Source organism: Ricinus communis, chromosome 2, assembly GCF_019578655.1.
Source record: "Ricinus communis isolate WT05 ecotype wild-type chromosome 2, ASM1957865v1, whole genome shotgun sequence".
Taxonomy (NCBI): Eukaryota; Viridiplantae; Streptophyta; class Magnoliopsida; order Malpighiales; family Euphorbiaceae; genus Ricinus; species Ricinus communis.
In genome coordinates, this window is record NC_063257.1 from 12,129,805 (window position 1) to 12,143,091 (window position 13,287).

Genomic DNA, 13,287 nt, shown 5'->3' on the forward strand with positions numbered 1-13,287 from the left:
CTAGCTCAATAACGACGTTATTGGCATTCAAATATATAAATATATTAAAATAACATTATATAATATTTAAATAATTATATTAAATTCTATATTTATAAATATATTAAAATATATATATGAGATATATCATATTAGATAACAAATATATATTAAATATAATATAAAAATAGAATTAAACAACGAATAATACATATAAATATTAAATTGAATTTTCTAAATTTATTTCTCTTGTAATTATATTTTAAAAAATATGTAACATTTTTGTCATTTATATTTGATTTCGTTAAGAACAAACATAGTTAAACATTTTTTTTAATAAAATAGTTAAACATATTAGTAAAACATGTAATTTTTATTCATGGAGTATCTAAAAATTTATCGCCCATTTTGAAATTCTTAAATATTGTTCTAATTTTAAATTCTTTTGTAGATATTTGCTAATTTTGAAAAGTGCCACCTAAAATAAAAATTTAAGTATAATAAACTGAAAAAAATAATATAATCAAAAAATAAGCTAAGAATATATATATATAACAATTCAATAAAAAAATATTATCTACTGAGGTTATATTTGGAATTGCGGTTGATTATTTAAAAAATCAGATTTTTTAAAAAAATTTAATTTAATATTATTTTTTGAATTTATTTATAAATTATTTTTCTCAAACATACTTTTAGAAAAAACATATATTTACTTAATTTTTAAAAAATTAATTTTGAAAACTCAAAAAATATCTAAAATAAAATTTAAAATTATAAAAATATTTTTCCAAACTTGCTCACCCTGAAACAAGTTGGTACACAAGGAACATATAGTATTTATATCTAGAAATAAAGTTCAAATAGGCTACTAAGCTTTGCATGCGCACTTAAATAAGTTTTTTTTTTATTTTTTTAAGTTATTTTAATTCAAAATTTTAATCTTTTAATTTAATTTATTATTAAATGAGAGAGCGAGAGTCAAATTTTTTTAAATAATAAAAAATTAAAGTAAACTAAAAAATTATTAAAAATTTATAGTTTTTAATGACATTATTAATAGCTAATTACTTGTTTGTTAAACTTAATTTTAAAAATTAATTTATATTTTTTAATTAAATTTATTCTCTTAATACAAAGAGTGTAATTCTCTCCAAAAAAAAAGGCTAAATTAATCTAAAAATAGTAAATTTTAGATTAAAATGGTTTAAAAAATAAAATAAAAAATCTATTTAGCTACTCACAAAGTTTAAAGGTGTATTTGAACTTTTATCCTTTTATCTTCTTTCGAATTGTAGTTCTCTTTAGTTAATTACTGGAATGAATTTTGTATTTTGTATTTAAATTTATTCTTTAACTAACTATTTATTGATATCTAACTTGACATTTATGATAAGCATTAGAATCATTATAATAAAAATTTAATTGTATAAATTTCACTCTTAATTCAAAAAAAATTTAGTAAATAAGGGCTTAATTACTGTATGTCACATAATTTAAAATTGAGAAAATATCATTGAATAAACATGTGGTTTAACATATTTGACTTTAAGGTATGTTGTTTGCTCTTTTTTTTACTTTAATACCCTATAAATATAACCGTTAGTAAATAATGATTAAATTATACAATATTGTTAAGAGATTCTGAAGTGGCAAGTAATAACTATTGTTCTTTTAACTGCCACATCACTATTTGCTAACAGTGTTGTACAATTTGACCGTTATTTGCTAGCAACTGTATTCATAGGATAGCAAAATGACAAAAAGTAAACCACAATTTTTAAAATAAAAATACATTAATTCATAATGTAGTTTATTGAAATTTAGTATTCAAATAATAATATAATATTATTATATTATAAAATAATATAATAAATATATTTCTATTTTTAATATATAAATTTTATGAGAAATTCGTACATTAAGAAACTTTATTTTCTTCACTTCACTGCATTTGTTGCTGCTGCTGCTATTACCATCGTAACTTTGTCACTGTTTTAACCCAAATCCACCACCGTATGACGATATCTTTTAGTAAAGTCCCATATCCTTCTTACTGCCATTGTGGGAGACAACTATGGTTACAACTGTCGTTTCATCTACAACTGTCGTTTTGCCGCTCAAGCTCCCTCTCACCGCTGCAATAAAGGAGTCGAACTTCCTCATTAACAATAGTAACAACAACAAGGAAGAGAGATACAAGTTTGATTTTAAATCAAACAATTAAAAAGAAAAGCAACACTGGTGTTCTCTTAAAAATTATTTTAAGAATATTTACTAATTAATTTTAATATTATATAAATTGATACTATTGATATAATTAATATTATTATATTTTATAATTAGAAATTATTATATAATTGAAAGGATAATTTTTTAATTTAATTTTTAAATTAGAATTATTATATGATAGAAAGTTTTTAGTTAATAAATTATTAATTATTTTTAAAATATAATTAAAATAATTATTTTAATTTAAAAATTGATTAGTTAATATAATATTAGAATATAATTATTAAGATTAATATTTAATCAATTAGGAATGTAATTTATTGATTAATAAATTGATAAAAATTTATAAAATTATATATAAATTTAAATTAATAATAATAATAATAATAATAATTTTGTATATTAAAAATAATGTATCTGAAAAAAAAAATTAATAATATATAAATTAGCAAAAAATAATAATTAAAAAAAAAATCTTTGAATCATAATTTCATTCACCATAATTTAAAAAACATGTGGCTCAACAGAAATAGACAGGCAGAATGGAAGGCAGCCATGCCCCATTGGCCTTTCCCTCCTAAATTATCCATTTTTTTCTGTGGCCAATGGATAATCATAGACTCGTACTCAGTTTCTTCCTCTCAACTCTTTCCATACTCTCCTTTCCTCCATGGCCACCGCCACTGCTCCTTCCCACCTCACTTCCTCCTTCCCTCGGAATTACTCTTTTAACCCTCCACGCATCGTCCCCATTTCCCTCCGTTACCACCCATTTCACCATTCTGCCACGAAATGTCAGTTTGTCTCTCTCAAAGCTCGCTCTCCTAAGATTTCTTGCAAGGCTGCAGAAGTATCAGTGAGTGAGCAATCTCCCTCTTCCGGGGAGAATTGGGTTCCTGTGGTTCCGTTGGCGGCTTTGCCTAGAGGAGAAAGGCGGGTGATTATTCAAGATGGGGAGACAATTTTGTTGCTTTGGTATAAGGATCAGGTTTTCGCTATAGAGAATAGGTCACCTGCTGAAGGAGCTTATAGTGAAGGCCTTCTCAATGCCAAGCTCACCCAGGTTTTCTTTTTAGCTTAACTGTGAATTTTGCTTAATTAAGTTGATTTTTTTTTTACCATGTTTATTGCAGCTTTATTATGTGGAAAATGCTAATCTTGGTATGTGCTTTTGTGCTAATTAGTAAAATTGACTAGTGTGTCCATTTCCATTGAAGTTTCTTTATTTCTTGAATGTCAAAGTGTTTATTTTGATGAGCTTCTGAAACTAATGCTTGCATAGGAAAAATGGTTGGTCAAGTTTGATTGAAGAAGCAATATTTTCCCGGTTGGCACAATGTCGGAATTAATGGCTTTTGTTAGTTGTTCTATTGCTAGCCTAGGCGTACGGGCGCTACAAAGATGTTGTAATTATAGTATATAGCTTATTTATGGATGGAATTGGATTGGAAGATTGGATTTAAAAAGAACCATTTATCATATTTATCCTTTAGTTCAGTAGTTCAGTTTTAATTTAGGTTTTTGAAAATTCAATAAAAAAAAATAAGTAAAATAAGGAGTTTTTATTTCACGTTACCGAGGGCCTCGTTTCAAAAAAATACGCTGTCGCTATTATCTCACAGGTAAATACAGGTGCTGGCCTTGCCCTGGTTTTAAAAAAAATGGTTACTTTGTTCCTGGAAGACTCTTCTTAGATGCTTGCTTATATACCTTGAATATCATAGTTTTGTTTGCTACATTTGTATGCATTATGGATTTTCTACCCTGAAATTACCAACTCTGAAGTTTTCAAATCTTAATTGAAGGCTTCTAAAGTCTCACAGATAGGCAATTATGGTCTGATTTGTCAATGGTTTTTGGTTCGGTTTTTAAAATAAATAGCATAAAATTTCTTCCCATCTAAGTGATCTGCTATTTCTTAGGTGATGCAGTTAGGAATCCTGTTGGTAACACTTATAAGCAGATAATGTACATATAGCTCTTTGATCCTTGGAAGTCGGTGCAAAATGAAAATTTGAAGCCATATTCCACTACAATACCACATTTGACAAAGAATGTTTGGATGCAGAACGTTAATTCATATTGAATTTGATTTCCATCTATGATTTTTCTCCGAAACAAGAAGCCTGCACTTATAAATTCATAGTTGTTGATTTGACGTGCTTTTAGAGTGAGTTGAATGCATGTGCTGTCTCATCTGGTATCCATTAGCATCAGCTTTGCTCATAAATAATGTACTCTGATGAATAAAGGAAGCAACGTGATATTTATTTATTCATCTTTTTGGGTTCTTTTTCCCAGGATGGCTGTATAGTTTGTCCTACAACTGATAGCACCTTTGATCTCCGGAATGGAGCTATCAAAGATTGGTATCCAAAGAATCCCGTGCTCAGAGCTCTAACACCTCCGTTGAGGGCACTCTATGTTTATCCTATTAAAACCGATGAAGAGAATATTTACATCAGTATGAGAGGAGGTGTAAAATCTGATGCATCTGCAGAAATAGTCTTTAGTGGAAAAGCTCAACCTGGTATGACTGCAAGTGATGTCAACGTCGATGAGGTAACAACATTAACTTGTTTGGGCTGAATACCTTCATATCAAATGCTTTAAAGTAATGCAGAGAACTTACATCTTTGTTTTCAGTTGTTCTGAATCGACATGTTCTGTGATTGTCTTTAGGTGAGAATGGTAGTCGATGAAAATCAAGAGGGATTTGGCTTTACCGGGAAGAATGAATTGATTAATGGAAAGGCTGCTGTAATTGGCTTCTTGTTGTTATTAGATTTTGAGCTCTTGACAGGTAAAGGACTTCTCAAAGGAATAGGCTTCTTGGACTTTCTATATGGTATAACCAATGCTTTCCAGTAGATGCGACATTTCTTCTTTCAAGGGGTGAGAAGAATCTCAGTTCCATAGGAGGTCATTTTTCTGTTTAGTTACAACACAATGGTGTATAATCTCCATTTCTTTTCATAATTGATCTGCTATTGTATATTGTTCACAAATAACGAACAAAGCTGTTTCATGTTTACTTCTACATTCCCTTATATCTAAATTCATCTGTACAATAAATATCAAGTGTTCAAATATGATGATGACTGGTTAAAGTGCACCTCAGCACCATTGAATGATCTTCCCACTTCCCTTTTTCAATTTTCTTTGCTCATGGAGGGACTGGAGCAACTTATGATTCTGAGTTGCTTGTTGGGTTGTCAGCTGACATGCTGAAGAGAGATTTTTCAAGCTGATCTTGGCAGAGCTGCCTCTAGAAAAGAAAGTTGAAAGGCTACCCTCGTACCAAAGACTAAATATTACAAATAATTTATAAAAGTTAAAATTCAACCAACCAAATCACTAGTTTTAGTAATTTTGATATTGATTAGATCCAAGTCCAATTACATTAGTGGATTCTACATTTCATTTGACTTCCATTCAAATTCTCAACACTTAGTCTCAGAATGCATGTTCCTTGGATATTCATTCATTTGTAGTGTTAGTCTCAGAATGCATGTTCCTTGGATTTTCATTCATTTGTAGTGTTTCTGGTCCTTTTCATTTCATCTTTCACTGACCAACTACTTGGATCTCCAACAACTTTGTCTGTCTTGACATCCATTCTGATAGCATGTATGGTATTGGTAGGACACCATTTTTTGCCCGGCTGATGAGATTTCTGTTTAATCTTTGTACCCTTGATATCAAATATTGGAAAACCTTCAAAATCAAACAAATTGTTTCTAAGGATCCATTTGTTTCATGGAAAATATATTCCATATCCATTTGTTTCATGAGCGAAAAATATTTTCCTGGTCAAAATAAATATTAAGTATTTTTAAAGAAAATGACTTTTTGTTTTAAAAATGAAGACTTTCGTATACAATTTATAAAAATAGAAGAAACTTATATCAAAACTGATAAAATATAGGCTTAATTACTAATTAAATTCTGAATTTTATATTTTTAAATAATTTTATCTAATTGTTTAAAAATCTTAAAACAAATACCTATGTTTTCAGTCTATTTTTAAAATATTTTTCGGTAACATTTGTTTTAATTTTTATAATGAAAAAAATAATATGGCAAGTCATTCTATTTATTAATATAAAAATTAGTGAGTCAATAAAAATTTTATTCCATTTAAGTGGAAAATGTGAGCATACACATATATGAGATTTTTAATAGTCATAATCTTAAGTCTAAGACAACTTATTTTTGTTATAATTATTATTTTTTTAAAGAGCATAGTCGATTTCTCACATCATCTTTTTTATAGTAAAATTTCAAAAACTGTCATCGAAAAATATTTTTAAAAATCAATTAAAATATGAATATTTATTTTAAAATTTTAAAATAATTAAATAAAATTATTAAAAAGTATACATATACCAATCACTTCTTACTAGTAACCGGTGCTCAGTCGTCGTCGTGGATGATACTATGAGACATTGATTTATCCATAATTAGCATAATTAATTAGAAAAAAATGCTTTATACAAAAGAAGTTTTATTTAATCTAACATGATTTACTCTTAACATTTTCAATTAGTGCCTAACTCCCGTAATATTGCAACATTATTTTAAGAGAAGAATCAGAGTTCAAACCCTAATAAATAAATAAAAACAACACTGTTGCATGTGTTGGACCGACATCTGGTTGTTGTCAAAGGAAAAGAGAAATTAAATAATGACTTAGGCAAATGGAATGAAATCGAAATTAAATAATGACCTAAGCTTTTTGGATTATTATATTTGTTTCCAATTATAATTTTGAAGTCAATTTTGACCTCTGGAAATGCCCCAAAACCTCAACTCCTTAGCCACACACGCACATGTGTTTAGATTCACGTACATGGAAGGCATATGTGATATAGACCTTCCACAAAAGGACTTCGAAGACTCTTAACATTCTAGAAAGATCTAATAAAAATCAACTCCTCACGGTTAGTTATTACATATGGAATCCATAGATAGAAAGAAAGAGATTGACCCTTTGTAGATTTTAAATGTCAAGAATTCAACATTCTAAGAAAATTTAAAAAATCGATCTATCACGATTAGCTAATACATATTAAGTTTACATCTAGAAGGACGGGATTGATATTCTATAGATTCTAAAATTTCAAACATTTAACATTCTAAGAGAATTTTAATAATTCGGCTAAATTTCATCTTGGTTAGCTGATATGTAATGGATTTTATGAATATATTGATTTTTTATGAATTTTAAAACTTTGAGAATTCAATATTCTACAAAAAAAAAAAAAATTAATGAATCAATTTATTATAGTTAGCTGAGATGGTTAAAACATTAAGCGGAGAATTAAGAAAATATACAAATTTATTTTTTTTTCTTTTCTTACAAATAAATTTTTGTAATATGTTGGCATTAGTTGTTATTGTACATATTGAAGCCGGCCGAAGCCGGCGGCTACGACAGAAAATTATAAAATTACTAACCTCCCCAGAACTGGTGGTCTGTTTCATCTCAAACAAGTGGTCAAATTTTGTAAGGTGAAATTTTCTAACGGTTAAAATTATATAATTAGATTATACAGGGATGAGAGTTTAACACGAAGGCTTTGAATTCAAACATTATAAAACTAGAGAAAATTAGTTGAAATAAATTAATGAATTTCTTCTACTTCCATAGTCCACCCAAATTAGTTAAAGGAAATTAACTTATTTTGTTAAGGTCAAAAGTATGTTTCCTCATGTTTGAACATTTCTTATCTTTTGAAGCTTATTTTCTTTTATTTTACTTTATTTTCTACATTAAATTTAATGAATAAGCAGACAAGTATTTTCAAAACGCACGTGAGTCATTTATCTTAACCCAAAGAACACGAAAATGGAAAAGGAAAAAAAAAAAAACACCAACTAAACTTTTGAGAACCTTTTTTAGAAAATCTTTTGGTGCACTTGCAAAGCCTGTGGCTGAAAAGCAATGTGAAGGGTTAATTTCAAAGTGGATGATGCATGTGTAAAAACTGTTCAAGGTATCTATGCCTCAAATTGGGTTTGATTGGAAGACCATTTCAAACCCATTTGTATACTATCACTTCTCACCCATTTTAGTCAAGGACCCAAGTAGTATTATGGGTCAATTCTTGATACTTTAATAGGCAAAATTCATTTGATCTCCACAGTGATTGTAAATTTTCTATTTCACTATATGTTTATAATTTGTAATTCATCTTAAATCATAAATACTAGTACTTGCACTCTTTATGCTTGACAAAAGGGAGGAAAGAAAATATATTGGTTATTGTTGTATTTTAAGGATTTATACTCCTAAGATGATAGAATATTGATGTCTGATATATGTAGCATACGAACAATGAGACTAATATATGTCCGACACGTGTTTAGCATATGCCACGTTGGATAAATTTAGATCAAACCACTTTCAATTATTTTTATTTTAGCGTGAAATGAGTTATTTGTAGAATTCTGAAAATAATATATAAGAAGACATTGTAGCTTAGAACATAATGAATAAAAATAATTCATACGGCCCACCTAATTAGATTGAAACTCAGGTTAATATGAGGAATCTACCCTTGCTATTTTAAGATCAAATTAAAAATCTAAATCAAATCTTAGGCTTCCAAAGAAAATGCTAAAAATTTAAAAACTGTTTTTTTTAAAAAAAAAAAAAAGTTAAAACCATAAAGAGATAAAAAAAAAAAAGAAGACAAAAGGGTGTTTGTGTAATATCATCTAGGCATTCAGTATTATTTGTGTAAAATACCTTATTACTTGAATACCAACATATTTTGCACATGGAGACATTGACATAGACTCCAATTTAATATGCCTTAGGTAATAATCCTATTATCCACCAATCATAGATACTGTTTTGTGTTTGGTATCTTAAATTGGTAAGAGATGCATTGCTTATAAATATGGTTGACCATGTGCTAAATTCTTTCAAGTCTCAGACCAAAAAATAATTTATTTCATAATTGTAACATTATTTAATGACTTTATTCACCATGAATAATAACAAGACCACCCAAAAGTCTATTTGGTGTATTATTTTACCTCTTGTTGGGACAAGTTTTATAATTATGTTAATTTCTATGTTTTTGACCCAGAATAATCAAATATCTTAAATAAGATTTGAAAACTAAAATCCCCATTTTTTATTTGGGATGAAAATCATAATAAAATATTAATTGATATCTATGTATAATTTTACAATAGTAATTAAGTGAACCATATCCTCTCTTATAATAAGTAACAACAAAAAGCATCAAGTAGTAATGCAAGAGTGTTTATGTGTTAACTTAGACAACTTTCTACCTCTTTGAAATAAGGTCAAGGGTCAGTTTAGCATTGATGTGGGGAACTTTTTAATTAATTTTATTTTTATTACTTTTTTTTAAATCTAATTTTAAAAAACTACTCCTTTCAAAATTTCAGTTTCAAAAAATAGCCGAATTAAAAAATAAAAAATAAAAAATAAAACGGATAATAATAAATAATGCCAAATTAACCTTAAAATTTGTCAATTTCAAATGTGTATAAATAAATAAATGATATGTAATTTTTAAATATATATCTAGACATAAATTCGTCATATATGATTCATTTTTCCTGAAATAAACGTATATATTAATTAAAATAGGGTTATTTAAAAATTCTCAACACGTTTTTGAGACCAACTTTTTGTGCAAAATCTAGAAGCTTAATAAATTCATGAATTTCAAAAGTACAGCAAACAAGTGCCATCCTATTCATTACTCTTTTATGAAATCTGCACCAACTTGGCTTTCCCACTCTTTTCCCTTCCCCCCCTACCAACAAAAATAAAAGCACCGCCCATTACTAAACTTCCATGGATTTCTTTTTTATTCTTCTTCTCTGCTGACCTTTGAAAATTTTGACCTTCTCTTCCCCTTCTGACTTTGCACGATCCTCAACCTATATATACCTATTTCTCTCTTCTATCTTCTTTGTATCTCTCCTCCTAATTCTTGCTTGTTCGTTCCTTCCGCAAAAGATCCTTTTTTCTGTTCTGCAAGGAAAATGAGCGGCACCGGTCCCAGCCCAAGCACAGAGCAAAAGAAGTACAAGGGTGTCCGCCGCCGGAAGTGGGGGAAATGGGTGTCGGAAATTCGCGTTCCGGGCACGCAGGAACGGCTGTGGTTAGGTTCTTATTCTACTGCTGAGGCAGCCGCTGTGGCACACGATGTGGCTTCCTATTGCTTAAGAGCAGGAGATGGTCGTCTGAACTTTCCTCTGATGCTGCCTGCAAGTGTCAAAGCCGACATGTCCCCTAAGTCTATACAGAAATCTGCATCCGATGCTGGCATGGCGATTGATGCACAGATGATACTGAACAGGTCCATGTCTTCTAATGGCGGTAATCAATGCAGCAGAAATGGAAGCTATGCGGTTAATCTTGGCCAAGAGGGAGAGCTTGGGTGGGAAGATGGTGTGGGCAGTAATGGGAGTTGGAGTGGTGGTCAGGGTAGAGATTATGGCGGAGACGGTGATTTGAGCATTTCTGTTGAAGATTATTCGTAGTTTTCCCACATCGAAGATGACTATAAAAATATGTATATAATACTAAAGAATTATAATTAAGTTGAATCCAAAGTGAATTGGCTAATTTTGAGATTTTCCTTCATAATTAGCAACCTTACATCCATAAATATAATTAGTAGTGAATAACTTTATTTCCATGTCAACTACTACTTTTCTTTTTTTGGTTTTTTTCTTTTGTTCTAAGCATAGTCAAAAGAAAGAAAAAGAAAAGAATTCTCATATTTTTTCATTTGGAAAATAAACATAAAAAAGTAAAGATGATTAACTAAGAAGACATGGGTAGCAATATGATCATATAATTAGGTCATGACACACATTTTTACTAAACAAGTCAAGTCAAGTCAACGCCAACTTGAGCTTGATAGAACACAATTTGACCATTACACTTGGTAGTGTAAATTGATAGGATTGCAAGGATAATTTTGGTTCATTTTTTATTTATATAGAAAATGTATCTATAAACTTGAATGTTTAGATCAAAATATTTATCTAAAATCTTAAATATCCCATATAGCATGTCTCATTTTATTCAAAAAGTATTTTTTAAAATTTTACTTACATTAATTATATACACTGCAACAGGATAATATATATATACAGGTGTTTTATATATTGATATTAAATAATTAACATATACTCAATTATTTGAAAGACCAAGTGATTAAATAGTGCCATGAACTTGTGTTGTTGAATCAAATTATTCCAACTTTATTTTGTTTTCAACAATTAAATTCATAATTTTTATTTAAAGACCAAATCAATCCAAATTTTAGCTCATCTCCAAGTGTACGTTTCACTTCCCGTAAATAAATTAAATTAATATGAAAATATTTATTTTATTTTTTCTTGTTAAATAAAAATATTATTTATTTATTTTCTCTTTAATCAATTCTTTCCCTCATAATATTGCCACAACTCTACTTCTACTACTACTACTACATCTATGTATTCATCACTATCGTTTTATTATTTTCGTCTAACACATCAATAAAATAATTTTTATTAATAAATACTCAATTCACACTCTTGAATAAAAGCATATGATATAAACATTAAATATAGTTAAAATTTGGATTTATCCTATATCAAAATAGGAGCTATGGATCTAATTGTTGGAAAAAAAAAAAATTGGATCTGTTTGACCCCTTGGCACGAGTTCAAGAGACAAATTGATCCTTTTTTTCTTATTTAAAAACTAAGCAATTTTTTTTTAATTCTTTTTATATTAAGAGAAGAAGTCAAAATTTGTAGGGTTGGCCCACATGGGAATGGGTGATTGGTTTTTAAGTAGTATGTAAAATGTCAACTTTATCCTCTTCATATCTTTTTGTGTTTTTCTAAAAGGACCGAAATGTTCAATTGAGTCGACCAATTATGAGTTTGTGGCTGAGGATAAAAGATTGTTCTACCGGCCGACTCATTTTACCACAGGCAATTTTGAAATTATACATGTAAATGACATAACTCTTTAGTAATTTGCATCATCTATTAAATGTATGTGGCAAATGAAACCAAAATTATTAACCTCATAGTCAAATAGAATATGGTTCAATTATAGGACTCAGACTTCCAAGTTTCAAATTATAAATGCTTCCCAGAAGAATTTTGAGATTACTTTCTATTTAATTTTCTAACCCATTTTTTAACATTGACCCATTATAGAATATAAAGTCAAACGTATAGAAATTTGATGTAAATATATTCGAGCATAGAAGTTATTACTAGATTGTGACTTCCAATATTCAAATATGGGCTATGGTTAAAAATAAAAATGAGAATAATTAATATAAATTAATATATTAATTTTTATTGTGAGCTTTGAGCTATTTTTCTAAATGTTACTCCTAATATTACATATTAAGGGTCACTTGCCACTTTTTTTATAGTTGATTTGGAATAAGAAAATATTTAATATATTTAGTTATAAGCAAAAATTAGTTAAATTAGATAAAATTACCTTTATTATAAAATTTATTATAATTATTCTAGCAATAAAGATATAAAAATAACAAATAATTAATACTTTTTTACTTAAAAAAATAGTTAGTATGAAATGGATTAAGAAAGTATTTAATAAATTTAATCATAAATAAAAATTAGTTAAATTAGATAATATTACCTTTACAATATTACAAAATGTGACAGCATGGCCTGGAGAAGCGGTCCGACGAGGACGGAAAGTGGACGTTGGGGCAAAAATAGAATGCTTAGATAAGGAGCGGCTTCTGACAGGTTTTTAGAATGGCAGCACTCTAAAGTACGGGGGTATATGAATGAATCGAATTGCATATCGAAATGAGACGGAAATGGTTGATAACATATATGTAAAGAGTTTGAACTAATTACATGAGGTAAATCTTTTAGTTGTTTAGCTGTGGAATTGTAGAAACTTCAAAGTTAAATATGCTTGGTTTAGAGAAATTCCAAAATGGGGAACCTCTTGGGAAGTTTTCGAACCCGCCAAAGTGGACAATATCTCATGTGATGTGGTTTTTATTTTACCTATTCCAATATAAGAAT

The 13,287-nt window shown here is 28.5% G+C and overlaps 2 protein-coding genes across 2 annotated transcripts; both read left to right on the top strand.

Moving 5' to 3' along the window:
• Positions 1–2,755: 2,755 nt before the first annotated feature.
• On the top strand, positions 2,756–5,303 carry LOC8264996. The gene is made up of 3 exons (XM_002527994.4): positions 2,756–3,274; positions 4,513–4,773; positions 4,894–5,303. The coding sequence occupies exons 1-3, from the start codon at positions 2,882–2,884 to the stop codon at positions 5,080–5,082; spliced, it is 843 nt and encodes a 280-aa protein (XP_002528040.2). The 5' UTR covers positions 2,756–2,881; the 3' UTR covers positions 5,083–5,303.
• A 4,663-nt stretch (positions 5,304–9,966) lies between these two features.
• Positions 9,967–10,910, top strand: LOC8264997 (ethylene-responsive transcription factor ERF020). Its single transcript, XM_002527995.4, has one exon. It carries the CDS (start codon positions 10,246–10,248, stop codon positions 10,744–10,746), a length of 501 nt encoding a protein of 166 aa, XP_002528041.1. The 5' UTR covers positions 9,967–10,245; the 3' UTR covers positions 10,747–10,910.
• Positions 10,911–13,287: the final 2,377 nt, after the last annotated feature.

Coding starts and splice junctions, on each gene's coding strand:
- LOC8264996 (XM_002527994.4), top strand. CDS start 2,882: ATGGCCACCGCCACTGCTCCTTCCCACCTCACTTCCTCCTTCCCTCGG. Junction 3,275..4,512: donor TCAATGCCAAGCTCACCCAG/GTTTTCTTTTTA, acceptor TCTTTTTCCCAG/GATGGCTGTATAGTTTGTCC. Junction 4,774..4,893: donor GTGATGTCAACGTCGATGAG/GTAACAACATTA, acceptor GATTGTCTTTAG/GTGAGAATGGTAGTCGATGA.
- LOC8264997 (XM_002527995.4), top strand. CDS start 10,246: ATGAGCGGCACCGGTCCCAGCCCAAGCACAGAGCAAAAGAAGTACAAG.